General features: G+C 47.2%; 1 protein-coding gene across 1 annotated transcript in view; it reads right to left on the bottom strand.

Moving 5' to 3' along the window:
- Window positions 1-311: 311 nt before the first annotated feature.
- The window catches only part of LOC125353723 (signal-regulatory protein beta-1-like), a 39840-nt gene continuing 22848 nt past the window's right edge, over window positions 312-17303 (bottom strand). Inside the window, exons 3-4 of the mRNA XM_048349379.1 lie at window positions 1112-1429; window positions 312-661 (exon numbers count right to left, since the gene is read on the bottom strand). Of these exons, the coding sequence (XP_048205336.1) occupies window positions 312-661; window positions 1112-1429 (668 nt within the window). The remainder of the gene's footprint in view (window positions 662-1111; window positions 1430-17303) is intronic.

The following is a 17303-nucleotide window of genomic DNA, read 5'->3' as shown; positions in this document are numbered from 1 at the left end:
GGCTGTGTGTGAAAAAGTCTAAGTGGAATGGAGACTGGACAAAGGTTACAAAGACACAGAAGCAGGGAGAGGGCCATGAGCAAGGAGAACAGAACGACTGTGGGGGAAGAAGGCAGGAGGCTGATGCCAGGGCAGGACGTCCCTCTCCTTCTCTCTCCTTCAATATCTGTTTATGTCCAAAGCTCCCTGGATCCCTGCACAAGCTCCTGCCAGTGCCTCTCAGGGTGCGAGCTGACTTGTAAACTCCATGTCCTAGAGTTCTAGATGCATCTGCAATCAGTACTCTACGTTATTTTGGACATGTAAACAGGTTAACTGGAAATGACATCTAGTGAGAGCTCACCAGGGGCCGTGTCATCCGTCTGCTCCTCCTCCATGGTGAGGTTGGCAGTGACGGCGGGCTGGCCCTCGTGCTCCGCCTGGCAGGTGAGCACCACGCTCTCCCTGTGCGCAGAGGTGTTCACCAGCAGCCAGCTCGTGTGGTTGTACGTCCCATCCTTGTTCTCGGTGTGGGCCCAGCCCGTTTCGACCTGTGACACGTTTCCATTCTCCATCCAGCTCAGCCGCAGGCTCAAGGGGTAGAAGTTGGATGCCAGGCAGGTGACGTTTACCTGGTTTCCTGCCATGGTGGGCTGCTGGCTGACCTCCAGGGTGGGCGGCACTGAAACAGCACAGGCAGAGCCTCTGACCTTGTGTCTCAGAGAACCTGGAGGAGGGGCTGGAGCACTGAGCTCCAACACCAGTGCATGGGAATCACGTGGGACAGTGCTGGGCACACGGTAGGGGTTCCAACATGAGGGTATTCAGGTGGACATAATCACTAAGCACAGCACCTGCACAGTAGATCCACAATACTCATGGCTGTTGTTAAACGAATACATGAAACCAATACATGCAGCCCTGGCCTGCAGACAGAGGCAGAGATGGAGCACCAGGGGGCTGGGTGTGCACACGGTGAGTACTTGCAGCAGCCACAGGTACAGAAAGTGAAGCCTCTAGCACAGGGCTGGGCACCAGGTTCTATACCCTTCAGACTGCAGAGCTAAAGCCCCGGGGAGGGACAGACTTGGTGGGCAGGCGGGGGCTTGGGCTGGGACTTGGGGTCATCTACCTCGGATGGCGTCAGACAAGTTGGCAGTCCCACGAAGAGGGCCCCAGAGCAAGGTGACCTGGGCCACCTCGCAGATGACCTGAGAGCGGACGTCCCCGTGGGCCAGCAGCACCCTGGCTGTGCTGGAAACGCTGTAGGAGACGCTCTCTCCCTTGGGGTCCAGGCTGGTGTGGGAGTCAGAGAGCTGCTTCCTGTTTTTGAACCACTTCAGGAAGACATTCCGGGAGGAGAAGCCGTGGGACTTGCAGGTGAAATTCACTGTCTCCCCAGGTGTGGCCCTGGCCGCAGGGCCCACAACCACGGGAGGCGAAGGTCTGGCTACAAAAGAGGATTTACACACAGATGTGATTGCAGGACTGCCCTGCCCTGTAGGAGAGATGCCATATGCTACTCTTATTAGTATTATTATCCTAAAAATTGAAACCAAGTCTTCAATGCATGCCAAACACATGCTCAACCTCTGTGCCCTTTCACCAGCCACAGGTAATAAGATATTGTTTGGTAAATTTCCAAATAAAGCTGGGGGAGAAATGTCCTTAATTTCTTATTGCAGAAGAAGACACAACCCCCCCGCCCGAAAATAGGGAGTCAAAGAGTGAGACCAACAATAACCCAGTAGCCCACCGGAAAGTGAAGGGTAAAATGCTCTCTCTAGCTTCCTTTTGTCAAATGTTTGTGGGTCCTGATGCTGGACCAATTTCTTTGGGCCCCTCAGTTCTTCAATTCTCCCATCAGCCCCATGGTGGGGTGGGGGTTACATGTGTTTGTTTTTTTCTGGAATAAGACTAAGAGAGTGGTCTGGCTGGCCTAAATCACATAGGCTCATCTCATCGCATATAGGCTAATCTGTGTTATACACATTCATTTGCTCGCTCTCTCTCTCATGCACACACACACACACATGCAGATATACACAGACACCTTTACATACTTTGTGTATTAGTGTGCATGCACAGTACTAGAGATCAAACACAGGATCATGTGGACATCAGGCAAGCATTCTAGCACCAGACCACATTCCCATACACCTGTTTTTTACTTATCTCAGCCTCACTGTCCCCTTCTATAAAAAGTGGATACACATAGATATTCCCTATGACCCAGCCATACCACTCCTGGGAATCTACCCAGAACATCACAAGCCAGGATACCATAAAGACACTTGCATATCCATGTTCATTTCCTCACTATTCACAATATCCAAGCTATTGCGAAACAGCTCAGATGCCCTACAATAGATGAATAGATGAAAAAGTATGGTACCTATACACAATGGAACTTTACACAGCCATTAGAAAGAATACATCATTTGCAGGTCAATGGATGGGTCTAGTGTAAATCATTTTAAGTGAGGCAAGCTAAGCGACGAGAGACAAATAGCACGTTTTCTCTGATATGTTGAAGCTAGATCTAAGTAATCCAGAACATGATAAATTATACAGGAGGGGTGTCAGGGCCAGTGGAGGACACATGGCCACTGTGTGCAGCACCTTGTCTCAGGTCACAAGCTGACAATGGCTGCACTGGGATGTGAGAGCAGCCCATGGTGCTCCATTGCGGTCTAGATTTATCTCCCCTGGAGCGGGGAGGCTAAGCTTACTCTCTTATCTGTGCTCCCTTTCTCACCCTCTCCCCTGGCTACCTGACCTGCAGGCAGACCAGGGTGGAGTGGGGGAGCTAGGGTAGGCCTCAGGTGCACATAGCCGAAGGAGATCCCCTTTCCTCCCTCCTTACCCACGAAGGAAGCCAGGCGCACACGGAGTCTCAGAGAGAGCTTCAAGAGCAATCTGGTTTAATAAGGGAGTGGCTAACAGTTAATATAGTAATGTGGCGAGAAAAGGGGTGATAAAGCAGGAGCTGGTGATAGGCTGGTGAGCTTGTCCTAGGACCCCTTCATGGGCTAATGTCACTCCCATAGTACCACCCCCTGGGCAAAGCCCACGAAAAGGAGAGCACACGTGCTAGCTGGCGAGAAGTTGGGGGGCTGGTCACAAAGCTACCCCTTCTGGTTCCAGACCCAGAGAGGTGTGGCTTGCTTCCACACTGCCCCAGGGCTGGGGGAAGGGCAGCATCTCAGGATAGCTCTCCTTGCCCTAGATTTATCTCCCCTGGCTAAGCTTACTTACGGGGTGCTAAGCTTACTCTCTTATCTGTGCTCCCTTTCTCACCCTCTCCCCTGGCTACCTGACCTGCAGGCAGACCAGAGTGGAGTGGGGGAGTTAGGGAAGGCCTCAGGTGCACGTGGCTGAACGAGATTCCCTTTCCTCCCTCCTTACCCACGAAGGAAGCCAGGCGCGCACAGAGTCTCAGAGAGCTTCAAGAGCAACCTGGTTTAATAAAGGGAGGGGTTAACAACTTATACCAGGAGAGATGACGAGAAAAGGGGTGATAGACCAGGAGCTGGCGATAGGCCAGCGAGCATGTCAGTCCAAGGGCAGCTCCCCAGGACCCCCCATGGGCTAACCTCACTCCCATAGTACCGCCCTCTTGGGCAAAGCCCGCGAAACGCGGGGGGGGGGGGGGAGCACACATGCTAACTGGTGAGAACTTCGGACCCAGAGAGGTGTGGCTTGCTTCTACACTGCCCCAGGGCTGGGGGAAGGGCAGCTTCTCGGGATAGCTCTCCTTGCCCTTCCCCCCCCCCCCCAAGGCCAAAGCTGAATCCTCAACACCCCCTCAAGGCCAAACCTGAATCCACAACACTCCATCTATCCTCCTCTTGACCAGTATGGTACCAACACCAGTGATGACCTTGCCAACCTTGTTGTGTGACTCTCCATCCTCTCAGAAACCTGATAGTCCTGGGCAATGACACTCATCATCCTATAGAGGAGTGGGCTGGAGACTGATGACTTGAGGGAACCTAAGTCTCATCAAGAACCACACAGCCCTGGAATACCAGTCCCCTGGTGACCTGAGTGTACCAGCCACCATGGACTTGTCCCCTTTCTATAAACTTGAGGATTGTGTTGGGTGATCTGGCAGTTCTGTGTGCTGAGAATCATGAGGTTGGGAGGTAGAAGACTCTGGGCCTGACAGAAAACCCAAAGGGAGTCATCGTTGCTGCCTCACCTGGATTCCAAAGTCCCCCACATGAGAACTGAGCCTGGGTGGATGGCCAGCTCTGCCCAGAGCCTCAGCACCTGGGACAGCAAGTACCTAATGCAGGGAACACACACAGAGCAGGGCAGAGGTCCAACCTCACAGCCCTGCCCACCAGGCAGATGCTCAGCAGGGAACCTGAGCCCTCTGGAGTCTCCTCAGTGCTGCCTGTGAAGAAGACATCAGGAAATCATGCCCTGGCCCTCACTGCCTTGGCCATGGTGGTCCTCACAGGAGAGGAGAGACCAGGCACAGCTGTGAGGGAGCAGAGCCTCAGCCTGGGATGCTCCCTGCTTCCCCATGGCTTTCAGAGCAGAGCCTGACACACAGCAAGTCCTCAGGGCTGTGACATGAAAAGAGACGCGGGCCACCAAGAAGTGCTCCCTGGAGACAGCAGGCCACTGACTATGATGGGAAAGTCACTCACACTGTCTCATCTTTCGTCTTTGGAACCAAAGGTACTGGTCATGGCCGGGAAGACAAGGGACAGATGTCCCCAGTGTCCAGCTGTGGAACCTTGCAGCATACCTGGGCTTCCCTTGTCCACAGAGGGGAGGCCAGAGCATGAACACGAGTGCCCAGCACTGCCCCTGCTCCTAGGCTGTGGCTCACAGAACTGAAGGCATTATTCTGCACATACTGTGACACTCCTCAGGGACAAAGGAAGCCACACTGTACTCACCACTCACAGACAGCTCGGTGCCTGGTCCAGACTTAAACACGTTTTTTCCTAGAAAGGCTGACATCAACACACAGTAGTAGGTGCCGGCGTCTGCTGGGGTGACATTCCGGATGTGGATGGAAAAATCCCTGTTTTCTTTCTGTGTGGTATCTGCAACTGGTGTGACGCGGGGAGGGTATGGTTTTTGGAAATTGTAGATCAACTCCCGGCTTAGTCCTTTCCCCCTGAACCACTGGATGAGCCTTAGGGGGTAGAGAGAGGTCACAGTGCAGCGCAGCATAGCCGACTGTCCAGCGGCAACAGACACCGCCATGTCTGGCTGTATCACCTGCAGCTCATCTTCAGCTGCTCCTGGTGGAAACACGGCAGTTATTCATCCTGACGGGACCCTGTGAGGTTCTTCACAGTTTCATCAATCCTGACTTTCACTGACCAAGTGTACAACATAAGCTCATCACACTGTGTGTGTGGTCAGGGTGAACTATCACCTGGGCTACTTGTAATACAAAGGAGAAACTGAGGCACAGAGCAGAAAATACACATGGGAGAGCTCAGCCTCCAGCCCCTGAGTTCTCAAAGTTACATCAACTGTGACTTTCACTGACCGAGTGTGCAACAGGAGCTCATCACACTGTCCGTGTGGTGAGGGTGAACCATCACCTGGGCTTGTAATACAAAGGAGAAACTGAGGCACACAGCAGAAAATACACATGGGAGAGCTCAGCCTTCAGCCCCCGAGTCCTCTGCAGTCCTCACGGTTTTTGTCCACATGGTAGGTTGTACTTCCTGTCTATGGTAGTGGGTGGGTCACGTGACTCCTGGGGCCATGAAGAAATGAGCATGGGTGGCAGCAGGAGACCCCGGACCAGCTTCCCTCCTCCCCAGAGCTTCACAGGTCCCAGGGTGGCTTTTCCCCATTGGTCTGGAGTGACAGTGCTGCTCAGCACTCCCAATACAACATCATGCCAAGTCCACAGACCCAAGATGTACAACTAACTCCATGTGGTTCAACTCAGTAATCTGGGACATGTAAATGCCTACAAGCAGAAGGATGAATTTGGAGCTTTATCTGTTTTGTTTTTTTTGCCAGTCCTGGGCTTGGACTCAGGGCCTGAGCACTGTCCCTGGCTTCTTTTTGCTCAAGGCTAGCACTCTGCCTCTTGAGCCACAGTGCCACTTCTGGTCATTTTGTATATATGTGGTGCTGGAGAATCGAACCCAGGGCTTCATGTATATGAGGCAAGCACTCTTGCCACTAGGCCATATTCCCAGCCCTGGAGCTTTATCTTGTACTAAATGCAGCAATTAGCTCAAAATGAATCAGAGACCTAAATGTAAACACTAAAAATAAAAAAAAGCTCCAAACTCTGAGATAAGAAAACATAAGTAAATTCAAACCATAAGTAAACTCTTTATAACATCAGGTTTGGCAGGTATTTCTTTCATACGACATCAAAGTCACAAACTTACCACCAGATGAGAGAGCAGAATAAAAGACAATATTTGCCCAGTATCTGTGTCAACAGTGACTGCTATCAAGAAGATGTAAAGAATTCCTACAAGTGAATGACAAAATAATCCACAACTTACTTCTAAAAGAACGAAGCACAGGAGCATACATTCCTCTACAGAGCAGTGAAATGAACACATGGAAAGATGCTGGATACATCTACTCACTCAGACAGTGCACAAGAAGACCCCAGTAAGATGCCTTTCCCATCTCTTAGGACAAAAGCAAAATGAAACAAAGAAAGGAAACAAAAAACAGAATACAATAAGCCTTGGCAAGGGTGTAGAACAAATGGGATATTTTGCCTTCCTGGTAGGAAAGTGAAGAAAGCAGTGTGGTTGTTGTGAGAACTAGTGGAAGTACTGAGAAATTTTAAACATAGAATTACCCAGTCATCCAATAATTCTACTCTTAGGCATATACTTCACAAGTTAAAAGCAGGGATGCAAAATAATATTCCTAGATGCATTGTATTCTCAGTTGCCAAAAGGTAGAAACAGTTCAAAATGTTTGTCTACAGGTGTATGGGTGGGCATTGATAATAAAATATTACTCAGGCCTAACAAGCAAAATAATTCTTGTACATCGTGCCTGGATGAACCTTGAAAATATCATGGTAATTAAAATGAAACAGATATAGAAGGACAATATAGGTCCAGTTAGAGGAAGCATCTCACACAGACAAATTCAGAGACTGAATGCTCAGAGGCTAGCATGGCCTGAGGGGAAGTTGGTTCACATGTGGACAGAGCTCAGCTTGGATATGGCTTCAGAAATGGAGAATGGTGATGGTTTCACAACACAATGAATGTAGTCACTGCCATTCAAACCCTGAAATGGCAAGTTTCTCCTTTCAATCCTTTCTGTTGTCCTTTGCAAAACCACCCCTGTGTGTGGACACCTGCTATGGCCGCGGCCTCCTCCTCCATGCTCTGGTGGCTTCTGTCAGTCCTGTGATAGTCTGTGTTCAACCAAGGGCTACGATGATGAGCGTTTAAAAACTCATCTCAACCAGGCACTGGTAGCTTATGCCTGTAATCCTAGGATCGCAGTTCAAAGCCAGCCCACACAGGAGAGTTCATGAGACTCTTACCTGCAATTAACCATCAAAAGAACCAGAATTGGGGGCTGGGGATATGGCCTAGTGGCAAGAGTGCTTGCCTCATATACATGAGACCCTGGGTTCAATTCCCCAGCACCATATATACAGAAAATGGCCAGAAGTGGCACTGTGGCTCAAGTGGCAGAGTGCTAGCCTTGAGCAAAAAGAAGCCAGGCACAGTGCTTAGGCCCTGAGTCCAAGCCCAGGGCTGGCCAAAAAAAAAAAAGAACCAGAATTGGAATTGTGACTCAGGTGGTAAAGCCTTTTCCTCAGGACCCTCACACAAAATAACTCAAAATAAAACAAAAAACCGGGCCCAAACCCAAACCCACCACCTCATCTCAGTTTGTTCCATGTCCTGTTCAAGGCCACGTAAAGGCTCTCATCTCGTGCAGTGTGAAAGCCAAAATGATTGGGAATATGGGAACAAAGTTTAGTCTGTGAACATTGCATGCCTGTGCCTCTGTCAGGAAGCCCCTCCCCTAGGCAGCCCGCCCTTCAGCCGGGCACCTGCTCTCAAGTTTTTTTTCCTCAGATTTCCCCTTCTCAGTGATGACCACCCAAATACTTCTCATTTTGTACAGTTCCCCTGCATTGCTCTGAGCCCTTTATCTGGCTGTGAATTTCTTCCTTAGGAGTCTTGACTTTTCAAGATATTATACCACTGACCCTTTTTGTTGTTGTTATGGTAGTGGGTACTGATTCTCGCCATTTTCCCTAGTAGCGTCTGGGCTCCGCAGGACAATGACTGCCTCTTTTACTCACTGCATCCAAGTTCCCATAATGGTTACTGGCATGCGACAAGTATCTAGTATACCTGCATATGGTATATACATTGCTCACTGTGCGATCTCCATGGGACACTGAACTCTATGTCCAGCAGATATTTTCTGTGGAAATAACCCTGTAACAAAGTGATTTTCCTATGTAAATAGTTTGGCTTAAGCCAATGGTTTTTTTCAAATATGCAAGAAGCAGAAGGGAGCTGTTCAGAACACAAACTCACTTCCGCCTCCGTATCATTGTCCGGGATAGTTGAAAGGTCATGCTACAAATCTAGGAATAGTATCTAAGAGAAATCATGCTTAAATATGGGATGCTCCCAGAAAAACGGACTTTAAAAATCAAGGGGATGTGGCTCCAGTGATGGTGCACTTACCTCAAAAGCATGAGGCCCTAAGTCCAGCATCAAAAGGAAGAACAAACAACAGTAAACATACGATGACCTCAGGTTAGAAGTGTCCACCTCCTAGCACTAGTAATTGCCCTTGGCCTTGGAGCTCTTTGGGTTCCTGTTTCCTTATTGCTGAAGTAGGTGACAAAAAAAAGTAGGTGACTCTCCATACAAAGTAGAAAGTTTTTTAAATTACTTCTGACAGTGTCTGGCCCAAGGTGAGGGGAGCTTGCCCACCACAAGATTTCAGTGACCTTAGATGGTATAGATAGGTACGTGTAAATGCACACAGATAACAAACATGGATGCGTTGTGTTAACCAACTACCCATTACTGTAGCAAATCTCTGAGACAAATCAACTTATATGCTACAAAAGGATTGTCACGGCTTGCAGTGTCAGGGGTTTCAGGGTGGGATAAGTTGGCCATGTTGCCATGGGGCCCGTGGGGAGTCAGCACTTCACAGTGAGGAGGATGTGGGCTCCAAGGCTTGTTCATCTCAAGGCTGGAGCCTGACACAGAAAGGGGAGAGGCCAGTGTCCCTCATCCTCCTTCAAGCTTGTGTCCCCACCATTATCAAGGACACCCACTGGGCTTCAACTCTTTAAGGGTCTACAGCCTTCCAACTGGGCCACTGTGGAGACCAAGACTTTCACCCAGGGGAGAGAAGAGGAGATTCCAGATCCTAAGTATAGCACAGAGGTAGGAGCTGCAGACCGGTGCCTCTGCATCTTTCATGTCTTCCTTTCCTCCTCAATTCTGCCCTGATAGAAGATGAGCATTAGTACATGCACATACACACACACACACACACACACACACACACACACACACACACAGTCACAAACATCTGTCGCAGAGGGCTGGGGATATGGCCTAGTGGCAAGAGTGCTTGCCTTGTATACATGAGGCCCTGGGTTCAATTTTCCAGCACCACATATACAGAAAATGGCCAGAAGTGGCTCTGTGGCTCAAGTGGCAGAGTGCTAGCCTTGAGCAAAAAGAAGCCAGGGACAGTGCTCAGGCCCTGAGTCCAAGCCCCAGGACTGGAAAAAAAAAAATCTGTCGCAGAGTGACCTGCCATGCTAGTATGTAGGATGTTTTTGGAGGGTTAAATGAAACTACATGTTGAAAGTAGAATAAATTACTTGACAGGTAGACAAAACATCACACACATCACTGTGGCACATGAGAACAACACTTTTTTCCCCCCACTCCTGGGGCTTGAACTCAGGGCCTGAGCACACTGTCCCTAGCTTCTTTTTGCTCAAGGCTAGCACTCTACCACTTGAGCCACAGTGCCCCTTCTGGCTTCTTCTATATAAGTGGTGCTGAGGAATCGAACTCAGGGCTTCATGTATACGAGGCAAGCACTCTACCACTAGGCCATACTCCCAGCCCCAGAGCTGGGTTTTAACTTGCCTTTTCTGAGTTGTGCAACAGGCAGCAATCATACATCAGTGTGCTTCCCTGCCTTCCTTCCCTTGCAATTAGTCATCACTGAAAGCCTGAGTGCTGTAACATGGATAGAAGAAAGAAATCTGGAAATCTAGGGAGCTGTGGGTATAGATAGGGGCCTCCCTCTATCTATGGTTTAACATGAGTGAGGCCCTTTGTTCAATGTCCAGCTGTGTGTGTGTGAGAGAGAGACAGAAAGATAGAGAGACAGAGACACAGAGACAGGAAGAGACAGAGATGGAGAGACAGAGAGAGATAGGAAAACAAAGAGAGAGAATGGGGAGAAAGGAGAAAAAAGGAGGGGAGAAATGTAGTATCTTGGTGACCCAGGACTTGAACCCACAACAATAAAGTCGCCAGCACTCAGCCAGTTGGGCTAGGAGTGCACAGTGTCTGTGCACAGTGTCTGCTCTCCACCATTGGGATGGTAAAGAACAGCTCTGAGCCACTGTAGGGCTGGGTTTTTAAAGGTAGAAGCTATGCATTCTACAGTAGGTGGTCACATAGCACATGCAGGGGGTCAACACTGGTTCAAAACAAGTCACAAACAGGTTAAGAAAGCCATTTACAGAAGCAGAATTTCACAGTCAGGCTGACCTAATATCAACTTTATTTTTTTAACAATTGTTACCATGCTCTAATATCAACTAAATAAGCATGAGCGGGCTAAAACAATACCTGATAGTTACTATGGCATTTCTGTAACTACTACTATGATTATTTCTATAATTTATTACTATATTATTTTCATAATCCACTATTATGGTTGCTACCTAGGTATAGAGAGGAACAAGGGCTACATATATCTTTAAATGTCAAACTATGAGGAACTAGTCTCACGGGTGGGGGTGCAGCCCTCTAACATGGAGTCACAAAAATGGAGTTATAGAAGCTAAGAGTAAACTCTAAGACAGTGAAATTTTACAAGCCCTATTGTTTCTAAGAGCTCAGGGGAGGGGGAGTACAATTTTCCCTGGTTCTCACAGAAGGAACGATGAAAAGGAATGAAAGGAGGAAAGAAACCTATAATTAGAGGCCTGGGTTTCAATCTCAGTATTTCCATTGGCTATCATAGTTGACAATGGGTGAGTTTGATCCTTTGCCTCCATTTCCCCATCTGCAAATGGGATAACAGGAGTAGCTACCACAGGAATCAGGCAAGGATACAGCCAATTAATAAAATAAAGTTCTGAGACCCATGCATGCCACCTCAGATAGGCTCAGCCAGTCACCTCTAACTGCTCAATTTGGTGCAGTGTATGTGTAGCAGAAATAATGGTAAAAGTCTGCCCCAAGCCCTTTATGAACGGTGAGTTCATAAAGGCCCTACTGTGGTGTCAGAGAGCCTGCTATGCCCAGGAATTGTTCCCTGGGGTCAGTTTTATGGACAAAGGCAAAACAGCCTGTTGGGGAGCTGTGAGCAGGGGAGGGGCTCCTGGCCTGTGCTAAGACAGACAGGCCTCCATCTTGTCTGTCTTGAAAAAGGGACAACCAGGTTCCCATGAGAAAGTCTGAGATGAGCAGGGCAGTCTGTGGGGATGTGTTATGGGCTGCATCATGTGTCTTATATGTTGAAACTGTGAACACCACCTCCCACACTTCAGTTTGTATTTGGAGAGAGGGTCTTTATGAGGTTACTGAGGTGAGTTAGGTCATTGGGGACAACCATCCAACATGACTGATGCTGTTCGAAGATACAGAGAAACACACAGAGAGAGGAAAGACTGTGTCAGAGATAGGGAGAAGATGCCAAAGGCAAGGCAAGAAGAGAAGCCAACCCTGCCGACACATTGATCTTGGGCTTCCAGCAAAGGAGCTGTGAGGAAACATATACCTATTTCTTTTCTCACCCAGCCCAAGGTGCATTGCTCTAGCCAGGCCTGACAAATGGACATGTGCAGCATGAAGCCGAAAATGTGGGATGTATTAAAGAGGAAGAGGCTGTGGAGGAGGCTGGGGCAGAGGGAACCCACCAAAGAACAATGGTGACTGAGAATCCCAATCCCCAAACCCTTGCGGACCTCAAGATGGCTCTATGACAGACTTCATGTTCTCAGAGGATGAGCAGACAATTCTGGTCTTGGAGCTAGACCAAGCCAGTGGCTACCCTTGAGCGTGCTCCATGGATTTGTGCAGGTTGCTTCCTCAAGAGATGAAGAATGATACGGTGTCTGGCTCTGTAGGCACTCAGTGCCCTGTCCTTGCATTATGAGGCAGTGCCTGGGTTTATCTGGAGTCCCCAGAAGTCCAGGGTCAGGGCTGGATTAGGAGCTGGGAGAAGGAATTCTACCCCAGGGCCAAGCTCACCTGTGAGTCCCAGTAGGAGGGTCAGTAGTAGGATGGAAGGAGGAGACAGGGGCCAGGAGTCAGGAATGAGCATCATGGAAACCCAGGCAGTCTGCTGCTTCTTGCTGTCTGTGTTGGGGAGAATCCAGACTCTGCTGTTTGGAAGGACGAGGGACCCTGCCACTGTCCATGAAAGAGGAAGTAGCTTGTCACAGAGTTTGTCTCCATATTGGGAAATAGAAATCCACCAACACAGGAAGCTACACAAGGAGCACATGTTCAGAGCACAGTTCAGGTTTTAGTCAGATTCACCACAGGGAAAGAATGCTTCTTCTTCACTGGGGCTTGAGCTCCATCCACTAAGACCTTCATACTGCCTTGAGGTCTTTGAGCTCTTGTTTGGCCCTGAAGAATTTGCCCTGAAGTCTTAAGGCTGAGCCTCAGATGTAGCTAGCTTATGATTTTGTTCTGCACCTCCTTCACCTAGAGCCCCTCTGCTGGAGACAGGAGGAACATTCTCAAGACCCACTCAGTGTTGGAGCAGATGTGACACGGTCACGAAATGCCACTCCATTGCAACCCCTGTGATGAGATAACTAGTGTACACAATCCAAAGTTGGTGTAATGTAGACCTTAGAGCTTTGTGTCTCTGTATTCAACAAACATCACCATTTTCTGATTTGTTGCAGGGGAGATAGTGGGCTTAGATGGATGAGTAGCTACTTGGTTGGACAAGCTGGGGATTATGGGTTAAAAATGGAAGGCTAGAGCATGTACATTGTGGCCAATTCCTGGGTTAGGCACATCACCTCAGGGACTCTGTGTTTACTTTCCTTCCTTCCTTCCTTCCTTCCTTCCTTCCTTCCTTCCTTCCTTCTTTCCTTTTTCTTCTTTCTTTCTTTCTTTCTTTCTTTCTTTCTTTCTTTCTTTCTTTCTTTCTTTCTTTCTTTCTTTCTTTCTTTCTTTCTTTCTCTTCTTTCTTTCTTTCTTTCTTTCTTTCTTTCTTTCTTTCTTTCTTTCTTTCTCTCTGGTCTGTGATAGGGATTCAAACTCTGTACCTGATGCATTTCCTCACTGGCTACAAATGAGCCACAGGCTCTGTGTTCTCTATATAGAAAGCACCATTCTCCATTTCCCACCATGCCAGATGGAGCTGAGGAGAAAGGACGGATGAGTGACTGGGGATGAGGATCTGCCACAGAGCTGAGCCAGTCACCCCTGACTTCATCTTGTAATCTCTAATCTGGGGATAAGAAGTGTTAGTTTTTCAAAAAAATTTCCATGTGTAATATTTTACTAGATATTAAAGGCAATCATGTCTAGATTATCCATGAAAAAAGAAACAAACCATGGGTCATTATTGATACTCTTGGTACCCGATGGAGACAGGAATATCCAATGTGGCTTTTCAATAAAACCCTGTCTCAAAGAACCAGTAGCTCACCAGTGGCCTGAATCCAACTCTCTGAATCTCATATACAGTTTATGTGCCATCACTGCCTCTCCCAGACCCCCACTCTGAGATCAATTGCACACTCTGAGATTTTTCAGTACCCCTATTCCCTATTGGCACATGAAATGGGGAGCTACTTCACCTGAGGCCTTGGCTGTCTCTTGGTTTATACCTGGCCACTTCATGTGACTTTCATATGTGTAGTTTAAGGGCTAGATGCCTCAGGCCTGCATGTGTTTCTACAACCCAGCTTTGTTGGTATTCAGGGTTGTGGGAGGCAGAGTGCAGAATTGGGGAGATGCATCATCACTCTGTGTGGTATGAATGACATGGAACTTTCCAGGAAACGAGGGAAACCATGCAGCCTATGTTTCTTTGGCTCTGGCTTAATTCACTGAATTTACATTTTTCCAAACTTTTCCATTTCCTTATGAATGGTACAATATCATTCTCTCTGATGGATGAGTAGAATTCCATTGTATATACATCACAGTTTCTTGAGTCATTTGTCCACTGAGGGGCATCTGAGTTTCTTTCATATCTTGCCTATGGTAAACAATACTTCTATGAACATGGTTGTGCTGGTGGCTTTAGTGTGGCCTGGTTTGTGTTCAGTTGGATAAATACTGAGGACAGGGATTGCTGGGTCATAGGAAGCTGTGTGTTTAGTCATTTGAGAAACCTCCATACTATATAAGATGAGGCTAAGCAAAATGAACTCCAAGAGGTGGAAACAGGAGGATTTTATTGTTGTAGTTATTTTTAATGTACTAGGTGAGTTTCCTATGGCATATCCCTGTGGTCACTACATGATTTTGGTACACTGGATATTGTATATATGCTTATCTGAAGTAGGGAAGGGAAAGAAAAATGAGGGCGTATGTAACAAATATTACAAGAAATATACTCACTACGTTATTCCGTAACTGTAACCCCTCTGTACATTACCTTATCAATAAAAAATTTTTAAAAAAGCAACCTCCATACTGCTTTTCAGAGTGGTTGAACAAGTTTACATACCAACGTTTTCTTTTGGCAGCATACTCACCAGCATAAACTGTGATTTTTCAGTGCCCACCAAGAGGTTTTCTTGGTCTCAGCTGCAAGTGGAAACACAGGAGACTGGAGATAAGAATGAAATAATCGTCGTCTCAGTAGCAAGTAATGAGAGAAGTTCAACATAGCCAGAATCTGGAGGTCTCAACACAACTAGGAAGAAAATAAACTCAATGGATGGGATTGAAACTTGAAAAGGGGATCAGTGACATGGGGTGTCCGAGGAAAATCTATTGAGATCCTACTTTGCTGGTCAGCTGCAAGTCTGTGCACAACTACCAGGCTGCACTCCTGCCGAGGAAAACCCTTGCAAGAAAAAAGTGTGAGCCAGGCCAAGTTTTAGAGATGCCTGAACTTTGAAGGCATTTCTTGTTTGCTTTTGTTTTTGTTGGTCCTGATGTTTGAACTCAGGGCCTTGGTGCTGTCACTGAGCTTTTCTACTCAAGCGCAGTGCTCTACTACTTGGAGCCACAGCTCCACTTCCAGTTTTTAGGTAAATAGTTAGAGATAGAAGTCTCATGACTGTCGTGACTGGCCTGTCTTCAAACTTTGATCATCAGATCTCAGCCTCCTGAATAGCTAGGGTCACAAGTGGGAGCCACTATCTGGCACTTTTTTAAATTTACCTTTTTGTTGGTCATGGGGCTTGAACTCAGGGCCTGGGCACTATCCCTGAGATTTTCTGCTCAAGGCTAACACTCTACCACTTTTTTTTTTTTTTTTTGCCAGTCCTGGGCCTTGGACTGAGGGCCTGAGCACTGTCCTTGGCTTCTTTTTGCTCAAGGCTAGCATTCTGCCATTTGAGCCACAGCGCCACTTCTGGCCATTTTCTGTATATGTGGTGCTGGGGAATTGAACCTAGGGCTTCATGTATACGGGGCAAGCACTCTTGCCACTAGGCTATATCCTCAGCCCTATCTGGTACTTCTTGAGACATTCTTGGTAATAAGGCCAATGATAACAATGGTGACACAAGTAGACATTTGAAATGCATTTGCAGTTTAACCTGGCCCTCCTGACACTTGCTATAAAAAGAATATGCCTGGCTTCAACTTAAACTCAGAACTCACTGAACTCACTAGCTGACCAATTCCTAGACAACCCACACTTGTATGGATATTACAGCATGCCATAGAAAAACACGGGTTATTGCTTCCCATGTACTAATCGGCATCCAGAATTGGACTATTTTAAAAACTAAAAGAAAATATATGGCAATGGCGTCTCAGCTAGCTTGTAAGCAAAAAACAAACACCTTTAGGAAGCTGGAAAGTCCACAAGATGTGACTCTTATGGCTAGACATTTGGCAAAACTGTCCCCTGGGACAAATTGTAGATCAGAAATTCTACAAAATAAAAATTTCAAGTTGAATGTATATATTTCTCATGTGAAACAGTATGTGACATTTTTGTGCTCAAGATGGTAAGTTTATCATTTAGTAAATATTGCTTCCTGGTGCTGGTAGGGTGGCACAGTAGTAGACCATTTGCCTAGCATACACCAGGTCCTCAATCCAGTTCTCATAATCTCTTCAAAGAAACCAATCTGTACATTTTTTTCTTTTGTTGGTTGTGCAGCTTGAACTTTGGACCTGAGCACTGTCTCTGAGCTCTTTGGCTCAAGTCTAGTGCTCAACCACTTTTAGCCATAGTGCTATTTGCAGTATTCTGGTGGTTATTTGGAGATAAATGTCTCATGGACTTGCTTGTCTGGGATGGCTCTGAACCTGAGTAGGTAGGATTATAGGAATGAGCCCCCTCAATCTCTAATTCCACCAAAAGTCATTCTTGCCAACCTCATATTATTGAACTTATCCACCTGACCTACCTAGATCAAAGGGATCCTAGTGGATGTGGCAGGAGCAGAAGCCAGCCTGTGGTCCAAAGACCACACAGTCAACACAAAGCCAGAACCCAGCTTAGAACCAGGCTTGATTAATCAATTCCAAGCTAGATCAGCCTTGATCATCTGAGCTACAGATACTTGGCTGAGTAACAAAGGCTTATTGATATACACTACTGAAGTTTTTTCTTTACCTCTTCATTCTCTTATTAAGGTAGTAATAGCTAAGCAATAACCACCTTTCCCTACTTTCTGAAATAATTTCCACATAACCTACAGTGTTAAAGAATAGTTATCCTAATATGTCGCTAAACACACAGATATACACACACACAGCTGAGTGGCTCATGCCTGTAACCCTAGCTATACAGGAGGCTGAAATATGAGGATCACAGTTCAAAGCTATCCAGGGCAAGAAACTCTGAGATTCTTATCTTCAATAAACTACTCTGAAAAAGCTGGAAGTGGTGCTAGTGCTCAAGTGGTAGTGCGCTAACCTTGAGCACAAAGAGGATCAGGGACAGTT

The sequence above is a fragment of the Perognathus longimembris genome, chromosome 6, assembly GCF_023159225.1.
Source record: "Perognathus longimembris pacificus isolate PPM17 chromosome 6, ASM2315922v1, whole genome shotgun sequence".
Classification (NCBI taxonomy): Eukaryota; Metazoa; Chordata; class Mammalia; order Rodentia; family Heteromyidae; genus Perognathus; species Perognathus longimembris.
This window is presented reverse-complemented; position numbering and strand designations above follow the sequence as displayed.